This window comes from Phodopus roborovskii, unplaced genomic scaffold (assembly GCF_943737965.1).
Source record: "Phodopus roborovskii unplaced genomic scaffold, PHOROB, whole genome shotgun sequence".
Classification (NCBI taxonomy): Eukaryota; Metazoa; Chordata; class Mammalia; order Rodentia; family Cricetidae; genus Phodopus; species Phodopus roborovskii.
In genome coordinates, this window is record NW_026126567.1 from 32404035 (window position 1) to 32422532 (window position 18498).

Consider the following 18498-nt stretch of genomic DNA (forward strand, 5'->3'; position numbering starts at 1 on the left):
TAAGAGTGTGCTGTCTTAAACATGAGTGAACTTTGGTATCCTTGGTGGTATCCTGAAACACTCCCCTAAAGACTACTGTACATCGTACAAATGCTTGACTTAACAGAGTCAAAGCATTTTTACATTTAGTCTTTCTAACTAGTCCTTTATATATACTGCTGTGTAATTCTAAATCATTTAATTTCTAATTGTTTTAGAAGTTTTATCTGATAGTATTTGATAAAAATCATTAAGCATATTTTAATTTCAGTTTCAGAGTTTTCATTGTGGCCATATTTTCAAGATCACTTTTCAAGAAAATATACTTTATGTTAGATGTTACTGCTAGTAATTTTAGTGTTTTAAACTCTCCATTGTTAAGCCTGATCATCACTAAACTAAGCTATTTTTGCTCATTGAAATGTCTTAACCCCCAGTTATTTAGAGACAGTTTGAGAGTTTTTAAGGCAGTGGCCCTCAACCTCTTGGTTGTGGTCCCCGGGTTTGAAATACCCTTTCTCAGAAGTTACCTAAGACCATCGGAAAACAAATCTTTGCATTATAATTCATAACAGTAGCAAAATTAGTTATGGAGTAGCAACAAAAATAATTTTATGGTTGGAGGTCACCACATGAGGAACTGTATTAAAGGTCACAGCATTGGGATGGTTGAGAACCACTGTTCTAAGGTCTGCCAGTCTAGATACACTAGGTTCAAACATCCATCTCCAGGACTCCAAAGAGACAGATCATAGTGAAAAACAGAAAGAAGAGATGTGTTCAGTGTGGCCATGTTGGGAAGGGAGGTAAGTAAGGGTCTTGACATGAGATTTAGCTTTAAATAGAGGGCAGGGGTATACATACATAAGCAGCCCTGGTCCCACTCATCCTCGACCCATTACTGTCATCACTCATCTGTCCTGCAGAATTGTCCCGTAAGTTATTAGAAGTATATGAAATTTCCTTCTGGGAGATGAGTTCCTCCTCTAGTCATAGCAGGGCTTTCCCTTCCTCTAGCATGAAATTCCTGGGGAAACTTCCTCTTTGGGGTTCATTGTTTCAGTATTCTAATGACCAAAGGGAGAAACACAAGTATCTGTCTTTAGACCATTGTCTCTCCTGCCAGGATGACTACAATAGTGGAGAGGAAACTGAAACCATTCTAATAATATAAGTCAAAAACATAAACTTGGGAGGCTGAGAATCATCTTTGTTTAGGCTTGTTAGGAAGCAGTGACAAGAAATAGTGGCAGAGTTAGGTTTATTCTTACACAGAGGGTCGTTCTCCCTCATGTTCATATAACGAATGTTAGATTCTTCATCTTAGAAGAACCTTCCAAAAAACAAATGGAGCTCCCTTATATTGTTGACCTGAAAGGGATTTCAGAAGCTCAGTCCATTTGATTATGCAGGTAATTTGTGAGTTTTTATATAAGCTCTGTGCCTTAGTATTGAATAATAGGTTAGCAACAACTTATAATTAATATCCATCAGAATTTACAACCTAGGAAGGGTAGAAGAAATAGCCTTGTTAATCCATCCAGTCAGTTTGTAAAAGACATTTTTACACCTTTATGGAGACTTCAGAGAGCAATTTACTATATTTCTTCATGTGGGCTTCACAGAAGCATCTTTCTTTATCTTTGCTTTGTCTCAAGGGACATTTGTCACAGATCATTCTTTTAGTTTGGTTTAGTATTGCCTACAGACTATATTTTTGTCCTTGTTTGATACCTGAGAGAACCAGAGAAGACTTGCTCTGCTGTTGCATTAAGCCTCTTTACTCATCACAAAGCTAAGACCCCTTAAAAGGCAGGAAGACTGGTGTGGCTGATAGCAAAGAAATAAAAATCAGAAATTTCGAGACCAAAATGAGCTTTTCATTTAGTTACTGCTTATCCAACTTCCTTAGGATATATGGCACTTTTAAATAATCTAGCTTAGAACAGAGCTGTGAAACTGGAGACTAGGACTGAGAGCGGTCTTAGGGCCATTTTGTTCTCTTCTCTCAGGAGCAGCGTGGGGGCAGTTTCAGTCTGCACTAAGATTTTGTTACAGAGTAGAAGAATTCCTCTTAAAGCTCTGGTTCTTAGTCCAATGCCAGTGTCTCATTTAGCTGAATGTAGAAAGGAGGAAACTACAAAACTGACTGATGGATGCTTCAAGCCCAGTAAAGCACTTAAGTACTTGACTCCACAGAAGTAGGAGACCCTGATAGAAGCCTGCCAGTGCTGGAGCAAGTGCTTTGTTGGGAGTTTTCTTCTGGGCATTTTGTCACTGGCATCTTGACTTCTGTCTAGTACCCCCATTTCTATTCGTTTCAGTTAGATAGAGCAACTAAGACTGATATTGGTTTGAGGGATTTGATTTGCCCAAGATCAAAGCAGTTATATCCAAACAGATACCAGAATTTTTCATTTCTTACTGTCTTCCACATATTTCTCCTTTTCGTTGTTTTTCCCTTCTATTTTGGCCCTAAGAAAAAAGGGAATGAGAACAAAAAGTTGACAGTGGATGCTGATCTCAGACCATCATCAGCCAGTGGGCACTGTTGGCGTCTGCTTACTCATGTACTGTGGAATCTGCTTTATCCTGCAGGCTTACTGTGGATTTCTCCGTCCTGGAGTTCCTCCAGAGAATCTTTCTGCAGTGGCCACAGGAAACTGGGGCTGTGGTGCCTTTGGGGGTGATGCTCGATTAAAAGGTAAGTCCATCACTGTGGAGAAAGGTAGTAGTAGCTTGCTCACTGGGGTAGGAGGGCTGGAGAAAGGAGTTGTGTCTAGGAGATTATGAAAGCCTAAGGATGAAAAAGAACATTTAGTACCTTCCTGTTTTTCTTGCTTGTTTGAAAGAATTTGTAACTTCAGTTACTATTTCCATGCGGAGGTTGTTCATCTCTTTGGCCAGATCCCACAGTGTTTAGCTGAATGTACAAAGGTCATGAGAAAGAAAACTGCAAAACCAACTCAGGTGTTTCAAACCATCACTGGAGCGTTGTTTATGGGCAGTGCTATTCACTGAATTCTTCATTTACCTTCTAAACAAATGGACCATCTGCCATGCTGTGGGTACTGAGAATACAAAACAATTAGGATGTAGGCCCTCTTTTTTGACAATCTCAGCCCAGGATTTGAAAGAAAGACATAGGCAAATGTGGCATGTGGTGGCTGATCCTCTGATGCATACAGTGAGGTGAGAATATGGCCTAGGGGAGTTGCATGAGTGGCACAAACCAGGAGGCATTTGGATACCCAGGAAGAATGAGACATTATAAAACACTATTGGCAAAACTACTGGCCCTTCCGGGTTATAGCATCTACTTGATTTGAAAGCATCAAATGTAGAAAGTAAGAAGGTTGTAGTGTCATTAGCTAAGGGTGACCACTGCTCCATTTCATCCCAACTGGTCTGAGACAAGCTAGAAAGCACCACAGTACAGCCTGACACCTTCTGGAGTGAGTACAGGCTAGGGCATAGTATTCCACAAGGGTGCCTTTACTTCAGGTTATAGCCACAAGGCTCGAGGTCCCCAGGCCACCTGCATTTTGCCTCCTGATCCCTTCAGGTTTGAAAATTCACTAAAATGACTCCCAGAATCCTTAAGTTCCATACTTGGAACAGAAAAGATACACTGAGGATAAAGCCTTGAAGACAACTGGGAACTTTGACAACCTCTCCCAATAGTGTTAAATCACCTCTTTGTCCTTAAATGTCAGTGTGTTTAGCCATAACATTCTGCTCACTTTTGGTGATCAGGTTGGGTTTTCATTACATAGGCATGCTGATTAAATCATTCCCATACGGCTGAACTCACTCTTCCTAGGGGTTGGTTCTCTTGCTGTGATGAAATACTGACCAAAAGCAACTTGGGGAGGAAAGGTTTATTTCAGCTTACACTTCCACATCACAGTCCATTGTTGAGGAAGTCTGGGTGGAAACTAAAGGCAGGAACCTGGAGGCAGGAACTAATGCAGATACCATGAAGAACTGCTGCTTTCCTGGCTTGTTTCCCGTGGTTTGCTCAGCCTGATTTCTTACAGCATCCAGCTGCCCAGGAGTGAACTGAACCCTCTACACATCAGTCATTAAAAAAGCCACACAGGCTTGCCTGTAAGCCAGTTTGGTGAGGGCATTTGCTCTATTAAGGCTCCCTCGTCTCTTGACTGTAGGGTGTGTCAAATTGACAAAGAACTAGCCAAGATGGTTGGAGTTATCTGAATCATCCCATAAGTACAACAAAGACTAACTTAAAGCAATTCTGAGTGTCTAGGTGCCTCCTCCAGGAGTTGCCAGGGAGCTGTAGGTGCAGTCATAGCAAACGTAAGGAGTAACTGGCTTTGACGGCCACACTAGGCACAGATAAAACCCAGCTGGTTAGGAAGGAGACAGGTGTGTCTGTCACAGTAGAATCATCCCCATAATGAAAACCTTGTTATTTTCATAAAAGGGACACATTCATGGTGCCGAAACCCAGAAAAGTACCATCAAATGTATAAACATCACCAAACTCACTGGCATTGTTTTGGTGGCCATCCATTTGAGTTGCTTTGTGAAAAAATTCTGACATGAATGCATTCATACCATAATTTCATACCATAACTCCATTTTAAAATGTTCACTCTGATAGTTTTCAATACCAAACTACATATATTTCACAGTTCAGAGATTCTCTACTCAGTACAATTGATTTGTGCACTACTTTACTTTAACTTGCACATAATTACCTTCTTAGGATAAATTCCCTAAAGTAAGATTAACTTCTAGGCTATGTGTCCTTTATATTTTGGTAGGTGATGTAGATTGTGTGTGTGGTTAGCCTCAAGAAGGGGTGCCATAGTGGTCTCCAGCTACTCTGATATTCAGCAGCCTTCCTGCTTATTGCACATTTTTGTTTGTTTTGTGAATTGTTTTTCCATGCCTCCTCCTCATATATTCTTGAGATAGTTGTTCTTTCTCTAGTCAGTAACAATTTCTGGTACATTTAAAAAAAAGGTGGTGTAACCTTCAACCCTGGCACTCAGGAGGCAGAGGCAGGCGGTTATCTGAGTTCAAGGCTGGATCTACAGAGTGACTTTTGGGACAGCCAAGGCTACACAGAGAAACCCAGTGTCAGAAAACAATAAATAAATGAATGAATGAATAAATAAATAAATAAATAAATAAATAAATAAATAAATTAAAATATTAAGTGTTCATTGCCTATGGTACAGGCACTCATCTTGGGTTTGGTTATTTTGTTTGTTTTTGTTTTGTTTTTTTGCTTTTTGGTTAAATGCCATATTGAATTTTATGTGACATCTTTAGAATATAGAATAGCCTTTCTTGTCCCTGCATTTTAAAGACTACTGTATTTCCTTCAGGTTCAAACACAAAAATTGCCTAGTGCTTTTTTTTTTTTTTTTTTTTTTTTTAATGTTTGAAAGTCAATAAAAGACGGAATTTGTGGGATTTACTTTATGAAATTCTTTATCATCTTGAATTTGTTTGAGGGAACCTGTTTTTCACTCTGGACTTATTGATCTTTTGACAGATACTTCTTTTTTTTTTATTTTTCTCTTAAGTAAAATGAATGACCAGATTCACGTCATCAATCCCAAAACCTGGTCTGCCATAAACCATAGTCATTTGTGCTGGACAGTGGAAAGCTTTATAAATGTGTTCATCTGTTTCCTTTTCTTTGTAGCTGAAAAATCCTATCTCTTACTGCAGCCTTGCTTGCACCATCAGGATGGTGTTCAAAGGTTTCTCTTGTGTGGATCATTTTCTCAGTTATTGAGATTTAGACTTAGGAGTTACTCTGACTCTCTCCCATGTTCTTGCTTAAATAGTCATTAGAATAGTAGCCACTGTGTCCTTCAGTGGGATAATGGTTACTTACGTCATGATTTTCTTAGTGGGTTTTTTTTTTTTTTTTTTTTTTTTTTTTTAAACTGTGCTGCTGATCAAACCCAGGGCTTTTTGCATGTTAGGCAAGAACTATAGCATTGTTTATATTTTGATTTTTTTTTTTTAACAGAAAAGGATGTAGGGCATTTATGAAATAAAATACTGCATATAAAACCATTACAGAAACATATCTGCTGAAATGGAAAGATGTCTTTGGAATATTCCTACTTAGAGGGGAAATTAACAAACTTGTCATATGAATCATTTTAAAAATTAAATTATGCATATAAAACAGTGCACAATCAATCTCAAATTCTTTATGTTTATCTGTGTATGTGCAAAAAATAACCACAATTTCCTGTAAGTGGTAATAGAGGCATAACATATTTGCTTTTTTGGTATGTGGAGGATTTTTTTATTTTTTGTACATTATTATTTGTACATCAGTATAATGTTTATTTCACAGTTGGGTTTGAGACAGGGTTTTCCTATATAACCTAGCAGCAGACCTTGAACTCAGCCTCTTGTCTCAGCTTCCCAAGTGCTAATGTTATGGCATGTGCCACCACACCTGATCTGTTGTGAAAAAAAGTAGAGAATACTCTAATCTCTTAATCCATCTGCTGTCATTTATTACAACTGCTACCCCAGACAACCAGTGGCCTTAGGACTAGGAGAGCAGAGAGCTCTATGCTAGACCCCAGAGGCATTGGGGAACCTCCTGTACTCTGTGTGCCAGCAGTGAGGCTGTATACCCTCCTGCCTGCTGGACCCTATTTCTCTGGAAGACATAGGAAAGAGCCTTTGAGTCTGAACTCCCCTAGTAATCCCTGGCTCATAGTGTTTGTTTATGCATTTGGTAGAAAATGTGCCTCAAACATTGGCTTTGGTCTTTTCCGACGCTGGGATATGTGGTATAATAGTAATCTCATGGCACTGGGCAACAGCATGGTGCCACAACTGCCAGTGACCTGCAGCCTGGGCAGGAAGGCACACACCTGAAACTCCATGGTACCATGGCACTAGGCTAGGATGTTGAGTAGGATAGATAATTAAGTATATTTTAGGATACTTTCAATAGAAATGAGTCGTAAGTGGAGTTCCCACTTAACTGTTACACTTCTGTTAAGGTTTTAGCTGATTTATTTGTCCCCACTTGTACAGTGTCCCTGTCTTTCACCATGCACTTTCAAAGACAAAATAGTTTGTGTATTTTGTATCATTGATGTATCTGGTCATACTTTAAATTGCGTAGGTTATTTGGTCTTTTATCTTTGTTGAAGTTGAAGCAGCTTTGTGTGTTTGCTTTATAAACCTTTTATGATTTTTTTGGTTTTCAGATAGGGTCTGAGAACCCTATCTGACCTGGAACTCACTATGTAGAACAGGCTAACCTAGAACTCACAGAGATCTACCTGCTGCCTCTGCTGGAATCAGAGTTGTGTGCCACCATACAGAACCCTTTTTGCTTTTTTATTTTGGATGTGGCTTGTTGTTGTTGTTTTAACACCCCACTAGAACAGACTATGAGTGGACTTCTGATAACAAATATTCCAGACATCCCTGAACATAATTATCATTAAGATTTCATCTATACATGAGGGGCCACAAAAAGACCATTGCAAGAATGTTAGAGTATTCTTCCTCAAGGAAGGCTGGGAGAAAAAACGGAGTCTGATCTGCTCACCAAGTCTAGGCTCCATGATATGTTTCTAAGTAAAGATAAGTTCATTTCTTCCTAGGCTTCTGCATTAGAGTCAAAGAATAAAGACATTCTGCTTTAAGAGTCTTTTTTTAGCATCTCTTTGGGACTTAACTATTGCAGACATGTTGGCACTGGAAAAAGTGTCTCTGAAGAGCATAGAATTTAGCCAGTCCTATAATTCTGTCAATGATACATGCCTACTTCATTTAGGCTTTGTCATGAAGAGCCCACCTACAGTTTCCTTGTTGGTGTCTCCTTAGGGTTCCCTTCTTGCTTATTTTTTACTATCTCCATAAGGTATTTACTTGCCTTATAAGAGAATATGCTGTTGCTATCCTACTCTACTAGAGTCTGGAAAGATGGCTGCTCTTCCAGAGGTCCTGAGTTCAATTCCCAGAAACCACATGGTAGTTCACAACCATCTGTAATGAGATCTGGTACCCTCTTCTGGCCTACAGGCATACATTCAGACAGAACACTGTACACATAATAAAGAAATCTTTTAAATATAAATATATATATATATATATTTGCTTTAAAAAAAAAAAAAAAAGAGCATCATGACACCATAGTTCTGTGCAGTTTCTTTTCTGTCCCTGAGCCTCGCCTAGTCAGTGACTCACAAATAAGATGTACACCAGTGTTTCCACACATGTTTATTACTCTGCAGCCTCTGGGTGCCCTGCCTTACTCTAAGACTCTGCACATTCTAAATGCTTTTCTGTGCCTAGCTCATTCCTTCCACCCCTCGTGGTAATTAGACCAACTGGAATACTGTTCTACCTATGAGGCCAAATGAACATACCATGTAAACAGTAGGTGTATCTTTTATTAACGGAGCTTTCCAATGAGTCCCTTGACATATTAAGTGAAAAACTGATGAGGTACAGAAACTTGGTATACATTTACACTCTATTTGGCCATCCTTATGTCCATTTAAATCAAACTAAATAATGTCTTTATTAATTTCTAGATGGCTAAACTCCAGACAGGCATAGAGGGACATACATGCCTCTAATCCCAGTATTTGAGCAGCTGTAGCATGTGAATCAGCAAGCCTAGGCGTCATAGAAAGACCTTGTCTCAAAAACAAAAACAAACAAACAAAAAAAAAAAAAAAAAAAAAACAGCAGAAAGCTAAACTCCAGAAAACGTATTAATCAAGAATGGTAATAAAATAGTGCCAGAAAGTCATTTTCTGCCATACTGGGGTTGACTTGACCTGGTAACCCTTTAATTCAGAGTTGTAGAAATCATTGTTGTAAACATCAGAAAGGGTGAATCCTCAAAATGGGTAGATTATGGACCAGGTCACCTTACTTTGTCATCTCAGATTCCTTGGCACTTTCCCTTCCTCTATGGGAAAAGACCACACTTCCTTTTCTCTCTCAGCTTTCCCTGAGTAAGAATACCTGTAACATTCCTACATTGTTCTTTTTGTGGCCCATTGTTTTATATGATAGTGTAAAGTCAAGGATTAATGGAGTGTTTGTTATCAGTACCTAAGAGATGCCACTGGCTTTCTGGATCTGGAAAATAGATTACATACTTTGTTTCATAGTCTGCAAATTGATGGTGTTCAGTCAAGTGTAAGAACCATTGCATTGTCTCTTTGTGTTTTCATAGCTACTCTTTAGTTTGCAACCCTCTTTGTAAAACTGGAAAGCCAAGGCTGTAGGCAGACGCACAAAGGACCACAGCAGGGAAGTGTTAGAACTGGTACAGTTGGCCCTGACTTCCTCCAGAAGACATTAACATTATGTTTCTTATTGTCAGTTAATTAAGATCCTATGTTGAATGTATTCTGTGTTCTAGGAGATATATGAGGAATATTAATGGCTCATCAGGCTTGGCAGCAAATTAGTCGTTTGTTATATAAACACACAACAACCTATTAGGAAGACTTTTTGTTTTTGTAGATGACATACTTAAGGCCTAGATTTGCCAATTCCATATTCAAACCAGATTTAAGACCAGTATGTACAACTTTTTATTTGACCTGTATTAGATCTAGATCTCTAGATATGAAAGTTGATATTTGTGATGGTTAATCTAGATTAATCTGAATCAACTTGATGGGATTTAGGTTTACTATAAAAAACCCTGGCCATGTCTGTGATGGGTTTCTAGTTTAGGTTAATTAAGTTGGGGAAAACCCACCTAAATATGGGCAGTGGATAGGGAACTGGGCTAACTAAAACAGACAACAACTGAGCACCAGCATTCATCTCTTTCTGCCTCTCAACTGAACATCCAAAGTGGCCAGCTGTTCCATGCTTTAGCTGCCAGCCTTCCCTACTTCGATGGGCTGACTGTACTCTCAACTTGTGAGCCACGCAAGTCTTTCTGTCCTTAAGTTGCTTTTGTTAGGTGTGTTGTCATTGAGTGGGGAAATTGATAGAACATTGCAGGCAGAGAGATGGGCTTGAAGAAAGACTGTTGAAAGCAGGTAAACAGACTGCAAAGATGGAAGTTAGTGATGCCTGTAGTGAGAGGGAGGACAAGTCAAGACTAATAACAGAGCCAGGGACAGGAACACTCTGGATATAAGAGTTGCTTTTTGGTGTAAACATCATGTGTACCTTGGGGTTTAACAAGCAGAGCTAGAGACTGTCAAAGCAGCCAAGGGTGTGTGAGAGCTCAGATGACCGAGTTCAGTAGGAACCATGGACAGTGCTTCCACATCTGTCCTATGTCCTATTTGAGCCTTCATGCCAGAATGCACTCAAATAATGCAAATAAACAGGTTAATGTATTTGACCTATGGAAAAAGCCTGCTTTACCTCATGCAGAATGATTTTGTGTTACAGCTTGGAAGCAGTGGAATGGGTAAGAGCATGGGATTTTGAGTCACAATACAGAGTTCAAGCCTCAGCTCTACATCATTCTTACTAGATGTTCTTGGACAATTACGTAGCCTTTTTCAAAATAGCAGTAATATTAATTATCTTGTTCTGTTTCTGTAAAAATTAAATGAGCTTATCCTTAGAAGAGTTCTGTTGCTATAAGCTCTGTTAGTAGGCACTACTGATTATATGTGATAGCCTCAGCCACCATCTGTGTATGAGTTTTCATTATCTGACACCCCCTTTTAATGAGTCAGGGTCTCTCTATACAGCCCTGGCTGTCTGGGAACTTGCTCTGTAGACCAGGCTGGCCTTGAACCTAAGAAGCACCTGGCTCTTCCTCCCTGTGCTGGGATTAAAAGTGTGTGCCACCACACCGGGCTCTATCTTACCCACATTTGCTTGGTTCATTTGCTGAAACAGGACATGGTAAATTGCTTTTTCAGCTTATTCATATTGGTGTTTTCCTCGTGGTATAGCATGGTTGCCAAAAAGAAAATTAAATCCAAGCTCCCTACAGGTTAATTTAAGTGATTATTTTGGCACCTATGTATGCTTGAGCTGGAATTATAAGCTTTTATAGCAGACTTGGCATCTGTCCCCATATCCTATTAAGTTTATTCCCATCTAACTTCTAATGCAAGAGAGTTCACTTAAATCATAAGGTTTGCAAAGACCTTGGAGATGTCATAGAGGTTGCTGTACATAGTGCAATTTAAAATACTAGAGAGATGGCTTAGTGGTTAAGAGCACTGCCTACTCTTCTAAAGAACCCCAGTTTCAATTCTCACTTGTGGCTGCTCACAACACTCTGAAACTCCAGTTCCAGGGAATCCGATACCCTTACACAGACATACGTGCAGGCAAACACCAAATGCACATAAAATAAAAACTGAAAAACTTTTACTTTGTCAATGACTCAATGATGTATTTAAGGCCAAGATTAATTTATCTTCCTGGAAATTTCATTTGTGTAGTTACAGTTTTAACATCTGATGATACAGACAGAAAAATGGTAACAGTAATTAGGGAATCCTAACTAAGATTTTCTAAGGACCAGTTAGTTCAACTCAGTTGTGAAACCAAGAAAATGAGGCCAAGAGAGCCAAGCCAAAGTGGCTGAATACAGCTAGCAAAGGTGGGGATTGCTGTGGATCCTGTCTCTGTAACCTGTCTGGTCTAGCATATGTCTGTGCAGTAGAATGACTAGAACAGAGAAGTTTGTAAAAATCAAGACCAACTGATGGGTCCTTTCCTAGCATGCAAAGCCAATTGTTCTCTCTAAAAGGTAGGTAGAACATGTTATGTTTTAGTAGGAGAAGATGACAATTCATTAGTTTCCATTTTTATATGCACTTCAAGGTTAATTAGGAACCTTTTAAAACTGGGCCTTCTGAAGCTTTAATATATGCATAAGTTGGTTGAGCAATTTTAATTAAAACTTACCTTTGTTTTGAAATTAATTGCTTTCAGCATTCTAAGATTAATGAGACCTAGTCATGGTATCACTAGGTTGTAGATACTCAGTAAATATGGTTTAAAAAGCACGACAGGATCTGGGTGGTATTTTAGAATCTCACATGCATTGTTAAAAATAATAATAGGTAGGCATGGTAATACACTCTTCTAATCCCAGCACTCAAGCAAGTCACTGAGGCAGGAGGATTGTGAGTTCAAGGCCAGCCTGAACCTATAAAGACATTTTTTTAAAAAGGTAAAAAATAGCACACTCATTAATAATTTTAATTAATTATGTGTGCATGTGTGCATACACTACATGTGGATGGCAGAGAACAACTTGTGGGAATCCAGTTTTTACTTTTACCATGTGGGTCTAGGGATTGAATTCAGGTGGTTGGGCTTGGCAGAAAGTGCATTTGCCTACTGGACCATTTGAGCATAAGTTAATGTGCATTGTTTCCCCCTTTCTTACATATAGCAGATTTGTAGTCAATCTTCATTGGTGTTATTGGCTCTTAGTTGTTTTTCTGTCCTAACAACACCAGGGGCTGCCCATTTCAGAATCTTCAGGAACACTGCCTCCTTGTGGCAGGGTTTAGGTGTGAGTGCTGGAGGGATGCAGGGCACTTAGCAGTTTGTGTGGGGAATGCTTGTAGTGTCAGTGATAGGTAGCATCAGCACCTCCCAAATAGGGCTGTGATGCAGAAGACCAGGGAGCATGTAATGAGACAAAAGTATTAAATCGAGCAAACAAAAATAATTCAAGATTAATGGAAGTAATTATAAATACTACCTTTGTGCCTTGGTTTGCTGCTTCAAGTGAACTTTCCTTTGTGGTCCAGAGTGTAAGATTGCTGCAGTTGAATGTTATTCTCCAAAGCATAGCTGAGAGTCATAAACTGCATAATTTGTGTTGTCGTATTCACTGTACCTAATAACATATGCATTGGGTTTGTAAATCCTTAATCCAGGATAAGTCTGTGGCATACCAGCTTCTGTAGCTGGTTGAAAGAGCTAACAGTGTATTGATAGGAAGTGCCATGACATAACTGCCTGTTCTCTTTGCTACAGCCTTAATACAGATACTGGCAGCTGCTGCAGCTGAACGCGATGTGGTTTATTTCACCTTTGGGGACTCAGAATTGATGAGAGACATTTACAGCATGCACACTTTCCTTACTGAGAGGAAACTGAATGTTGGTGAGTAGATAGTCTTGACACTTGGTATCTAGATGGATGTGTACCGTCCAGAAGAAACAATTGCTAAATCTGGTGGATCACAGTAAGAAAGGTTTGGCTGGAGCTGGGGGAGTGACAGCACTTAAGCAGGCAGGCTCTGCAGAGCTTTGGTTTTTATTTCCTGGCAGAATTTCAGTCATGGTACTGACTTAAGTCAAGCATGTGGTATATACCCATAATTCCAGCCAGTTGGGAGGGTCATTAGTTCAGGCCAGTCTGGATAATAGGGTATTAGTGAGCCCTGTCTCAAAAATAAAAAAGTTAGGAAGCTAGAATTGATGTCCATTTTTACTTTTATTTATATAGAAATCTAAAGGGGTATGAGGGTATACACAGTGCATATTAAAAACGCGTGTGAGAGGAAGCGATGGGGGAGGGGGAGATAAATTCAAACTGACAGTTCTCACATCCTCAATCTGTCAAATTTATGAGAATGTAGTGTGTTCATCAAGTGTGTTGCTTCCCTGGGAGCTGGGTGTTGCTCTGAACTCTATAGACAATGCATGGACAGTGAGTGGGTCATGGACAGTCTGTTATCATAGCCTAAGTTCCTTTAAAGTAGTTTTTAAATGTTAAAGTTTATGTCTGGGAAAGCTCTCTAGGCATTAGAAACTCATACTGTATTTTTAGAAGCCAAATCTAAGCTTATACTATTTAAGATCAATTAAAATAGGAGGTTTTTGTTTATTTTTGTTTTTGAAGTTTTTCCATCAACATAACTTAATATGCAATCATTCTGGCCTTTGACTCTAGGAAAAGTGTATAAGTTGTTACTACGATACTACAATGAAGAATGCAGAGACTGTTCCACCCCTGGACCAGACATCAAGCTTTATCCGTTCATATACCATGCTGTTGAGTCAAGTGCAGAGACCACTGAGCAGCCAGGACAAAAGGCAGGGACCTGAAGAACCAAGTGAAAAGGACTTCCACTCACCTCTCAGAGACGTCCTGTTTGAAGTGTGGGGTGTAACGTACGAACTGACTTCATCTGATATAAATGTGTATATAATCCACATTTGTAACCAAGGATGCAACCCCTTCTCTATATGCAGTTATTGTTTGTACATCTGAGCCCCTTTCATCCTATCGACAGGGCCTTGGATATGTTTTCTTCCATTTTTCCTCTCCTTCAGTCTTTATTCTTTGACTTGACTTGTCTTTATTTTGCCAGTCAGATTTCTTGTGAAACCCCATGAAAGGTTGCACTCGGCTTTGAGGTCTCTTTCTTCTTGTCTGTGTATTCTCCAGGTTGCTTTGGTGGCTAGCAGATAGCATTGCCCCTGGAGGAGGTTCACATCCAGGGATCTCAAGTGGAGAGTGTTACACACGTCCCTGGGAGCCGTTCACTCCCAGGCTTGCGTTGTTAGGCTTGCGTTGTCTACATTTTGAATTTTAAATTAAGAGTTGAAGTTTTTCTTTTATTTCTTAATGCCAGGATCTTAGGCTAAAACTGTTTTCTGTTTAAGACAGACTAATTTCCAGTTGCTCTTTGAAAGATCATCCCTATAAGCAATGGTTTGTACATCTTCTTCCCAAGCTCCATTTTTATTGGCACTGTTTTAGAAACTGACCAAGAGGAAAGTAAATGTAGAATCAAAGAGTATTCCTCATATGATATAAAGAGACCAGGTTCAAGAGAGTCAGGGAGTTTTTGTTTGTTTTTCTTTGCAATTAGGATCAATGTTTGTTCTGTGGCGCTTAAGGCTTATTCATGTAACCAAAGGTTGGGGACTGGAAACTTCATGCTGATTTGTACATATTGAAGTTTTTCTGGCAGTAAAGCTTAGAGTTAATACGTTTTCATTAATAAATCATTTGTCAGAAATTCTCATATCACCTATATTTTATTTATACATATAAACACATGCTCCTTAATTGTGCCTGTGGAAGCACATAAAATCAAACAACTGATGTAGAGGAACAGTTAGGTTTGGGCTTCATCAGAGATCTATTTAAAAATTTGTATTCACGTTTGTATTTTTATAACCACCAACAGGGTAAAGGTAACTGATGTCTTTGTGAGGTTAATCTGGAAACCAAAGCCAATCGTGTCTGAACTGATTAGGATTTAGTCACAAGGTAGTCTTAAACTGCTGGAGTTCTGGTGTGCACTCCAGTGGTCAGGAGAAGCCAGCTCCTAAGTCAAGTCCTATCACTAAGAAGCTCTTGTTATATGCTCTAAGCTCCCTTGCCAGCACTGGCAGGAAAGGGGGCCTGTGCCTGTGCCTTAGCAATTTCCTTATGTATGGAGATCAGGAGGATAATGGGCTTTGGCACATGAAGGCTACCACTTGTCATTGATGAAGCTCTCTACTGCAACAACTAAGGCTTTTTGATCGGTTCCCTAATTAGAGGAGTCTGGCCTTATCCTCACTGATACTAAATGAAATCTCTTTCCCTTCCAGCTCTGCTGTGCTCTAGTGAGGGATTTATAGATATATTTCATTTCGTTCTTTTTCCATTCCCACACCTTTCCCTCTGAGGCAGTCAAATGACGAAGGAAACGGTTCTAACAGAAAATGTACATCCACGCTAAAAGACCACCTAGCCTGTAATTCCAGAGTGCAGAAGCTTAGGCTCCTCTCTTAGTGCTGTGCAGTGCAGGGCTATCCGTGTGGCCATCTACTAGCTGCCTCTTGTGGGGTTGCCAAGAATGAGGCTTGAGGACTGTCTGTCAGTGTGTGTTGATGTTAGTGTGTCCTGATGAGCTCAGGTTAATGAAGCTGAGTGCACTGAGGAGGAAGGATCACACAGAGAACACTATTACTCTGTCCTTGAAGAGCGTCTGCATAAAGTGGAAGGGCTGTAATTAGCAATCGTATCTATTCTGTCTTTTACATAGCATTTGTTGTTTTATTTCATGTTGCTTACTCTTTCCTTCTTTAATTTACCAAAGCTTGGAAATCTCAAGTTTTTAATAAAGCTCATTTTTCATTTCTAATTCACCCACTTAAGGAAGCAGCATACAGTAACAGATGGGGCATTAGATCAGGAGAGTTGAGCGAATAGTAGCTGTATTCTCGTTAATTTTAAACTTGTCTCTAAATCTCTTACTGCATTGAGCTAGCAAATAAACTAGTGACCTACTGGAACCTAAGCATAAAGCCAGCAGTCTGGTGTCTATCATCTGCTAGTTGCTCTACATAGTACAGCCCATCCTTCTAGTGAGTAGTGGATGCCCAGAGGCCAGCATATGTAATGGCAGCTCTACCTCTAAGAGTTGGTTAAGGAAGGGTAAAGGACCCATCTCACCTCGTGCCCTGAAACCCAGAGGTCGCAATAACAGGCAGCCTCTTTGAGAAAAACAGCTTCTGGCCGTACAAAGCCATTCCCTGTCCCTCCCTAAGCGCTACAAAAATTGTCCTCGGACTGTACATGTCCTGTTCTCCTGTACCCTCAATTAGCAAGTCACAGAATTTGGGGCGTCAGCCTCTCAAGCTAATAAAGGTTTGCTCTTGTCATTTTGAGGTTGAACTGAGCCTATTTCATTTTCCCACACTGACATCTTTCTTACAAAGAGGACCTACACTCTCGTCCTACTGAGGATGGCACGTGGGACACTGCATGTGTTCCAGCCCTGAATTTGTACCCTGAGCTCTCCAGATGCAACCCAGGTCTCTCACAACAAAACTCGCTGGTATTTCTTTCCATCCCCTACCCACACACCTAAGACTCATTTTATAAAGTAGGTTCATTGTGCCTCCATTTCCATTAGGCATATTATATGACTTCAGATGTGGGATTTTTCGCTTGCAGCATCGTGTTTGTGCCCCTACAGTTTTGGATTTGGAAGCAATTCAGATTTGGAGTTTTCAAGTGAAGGATGCTGAAACTAAATAGTTATGCTTTGCCATGGGTGATTATTTACACTGAGGCACATTCAGAGAATTTTTCTCTATTGCTGGCTACAGTGACATCTGCATTCAAAGATGAACTTGAAAAAGAGATGTGGCTAAGCCCTGTGTTTACAGCACCAGATATTTCTCTGTAACATGTAATGCTCTAGAAACCAAATGTCGAGTCCCACTCCAGAATATACTCAAAAGGTTGGGATGTGGTAGAACTGAGAGTTTCTTGAAACCTTGACTAAAAGTAAGGTGTCTGTAGATTCTTACCTGCTTCCTTCTCCCTTCTCCTGTGTAGGTAACTTCACTCTTGTAGCTTTTCTCTGATGCAAGGAAGGCCTAGGCTAGTGATGGGGGTTGTCCTTCTGTATATGTTTCTCTTATTGGTTAATGAGTAAAACACTGTTTGGCCAATGAGGCAAGAAAATAGGCGGGACTAGGAGACAAGGAGAACTCTGGGAAAGGTAGGCAGGGAGGGCACGCCAGGAGAGTCACCATGTGAGCCACCAAAGGAGTTAGAGGTCCAGATCCTTCTCCAGTAAGCCAAGACCATGTGCAAATACATAGTTTAATAGAAATGAGTTAATAATTAAGACAGAGATAGCCAGTAAGCTCTAGCCACCTGCCAACAGTTTTATAATTAATATAGCATCTGTATGTTTATTTGAGTCTCAAGGACCACAGTACCAGCTGGAACAGAGAACCTCTCCTTATAGTCTAGTGTATCCAGTTTAATGAGGAAGGTCAAAAAGCCTGAACTCTGAATCCTGTAGACACCACCCACCACTCTGCCTTATTCCAGTTTAACCCAGAGAAGCCGGTTGAATCTCTTTGCTATCTATCAATTTGAAAACTAAATAGGATCCCACATTATGTCCATTCACCAGAGCTCTACTTTGTAGAGTTGTATAGCAAATGACCTAACATAATGTGAAGCAGGCTATCTGAATGCCTTAACAGGGTTCACATCCTGCTTTCAGTGGGCCTTGGATGATGGGAGATGCCATTATGTATATGTTTCTCATACTGGTTAATAATAAAGCACTGTTGGCCAATAGGAAAGCAAGATAGGAGGGACTAGGAGACAAGGAGGAAATAGGAAGTAGGAAGGAGGAGTCAAGTTGGAGAGTCTGGAGAAAGCAGTATGCCGCAGCTCTAAGGAGAAAAGAGAAAGGTATGGAGGATGCTAGAGCATACTGGACTTGAAGGTGGAAAGGTGTACTCTGGGAGTAGAAGGGTCCAATACCATACAGGGAGATAGAAAAAAATAGCAGAAGAAAAGCAACCAAAGCAAGTTTTGGTTTGGTTTTTCGAGACAAGGTTTCTCTGTATTTCTTTGGAGCCTGTCCTGGAACTAGCTCTGTAGACCAGGCTGGCCTCAAACTCACAGAAATCTGCCTGCCTCTGCTTCCTGAATGCTGGGATCAATGCCCAGCTCAAGTTTCTTTTGTTTTTGTTTTTGTTTTTGTTGTTGTTGTTGTTGTTTGTTTTTGTTGTTGTTGTTTGTTTTTTATGCCATAATGAACCCTAATAC

At 40.0% G+C, this 18498-nt stretch overlaps 1 protein-coding gene across 4 annotated transcripts in view; it reads left to right on the plus strand.

Annotated features, from left to right (window-relative positions):
* The window catches only part of Parg (poly(ADP-ribose) glycohydrolase), a 98340-nt gene extending 83396 nt beyond the window's left edge, over positions 1 to 14944 (plus strand). For all 4 annotated transcript variants that reach the window (XM_051202723.1, XM_051202725.1, XM_051202722.1 and 1 more), the window contains 3 exons: positions 2578 to 2683; positions 12949 to 13077; positions 13870 to 14944. In XM_051202723.1, coding sequence (XP_051058680.1) covers positions 2578 to 2683; positions 12949 to 13077; positions 13870 to 14024 — 390 coding nt within the window. In that variant the 3' untranslated portion in view covers positions 14025 to 14944. The remainder of the gene's footprint in view (positions 1 to 2577; positions 2684 to 12948; positions 13078 to 13869) is intronic.
* Positions 14945 to 18498: the final 3554 nt, after the last annotated feature.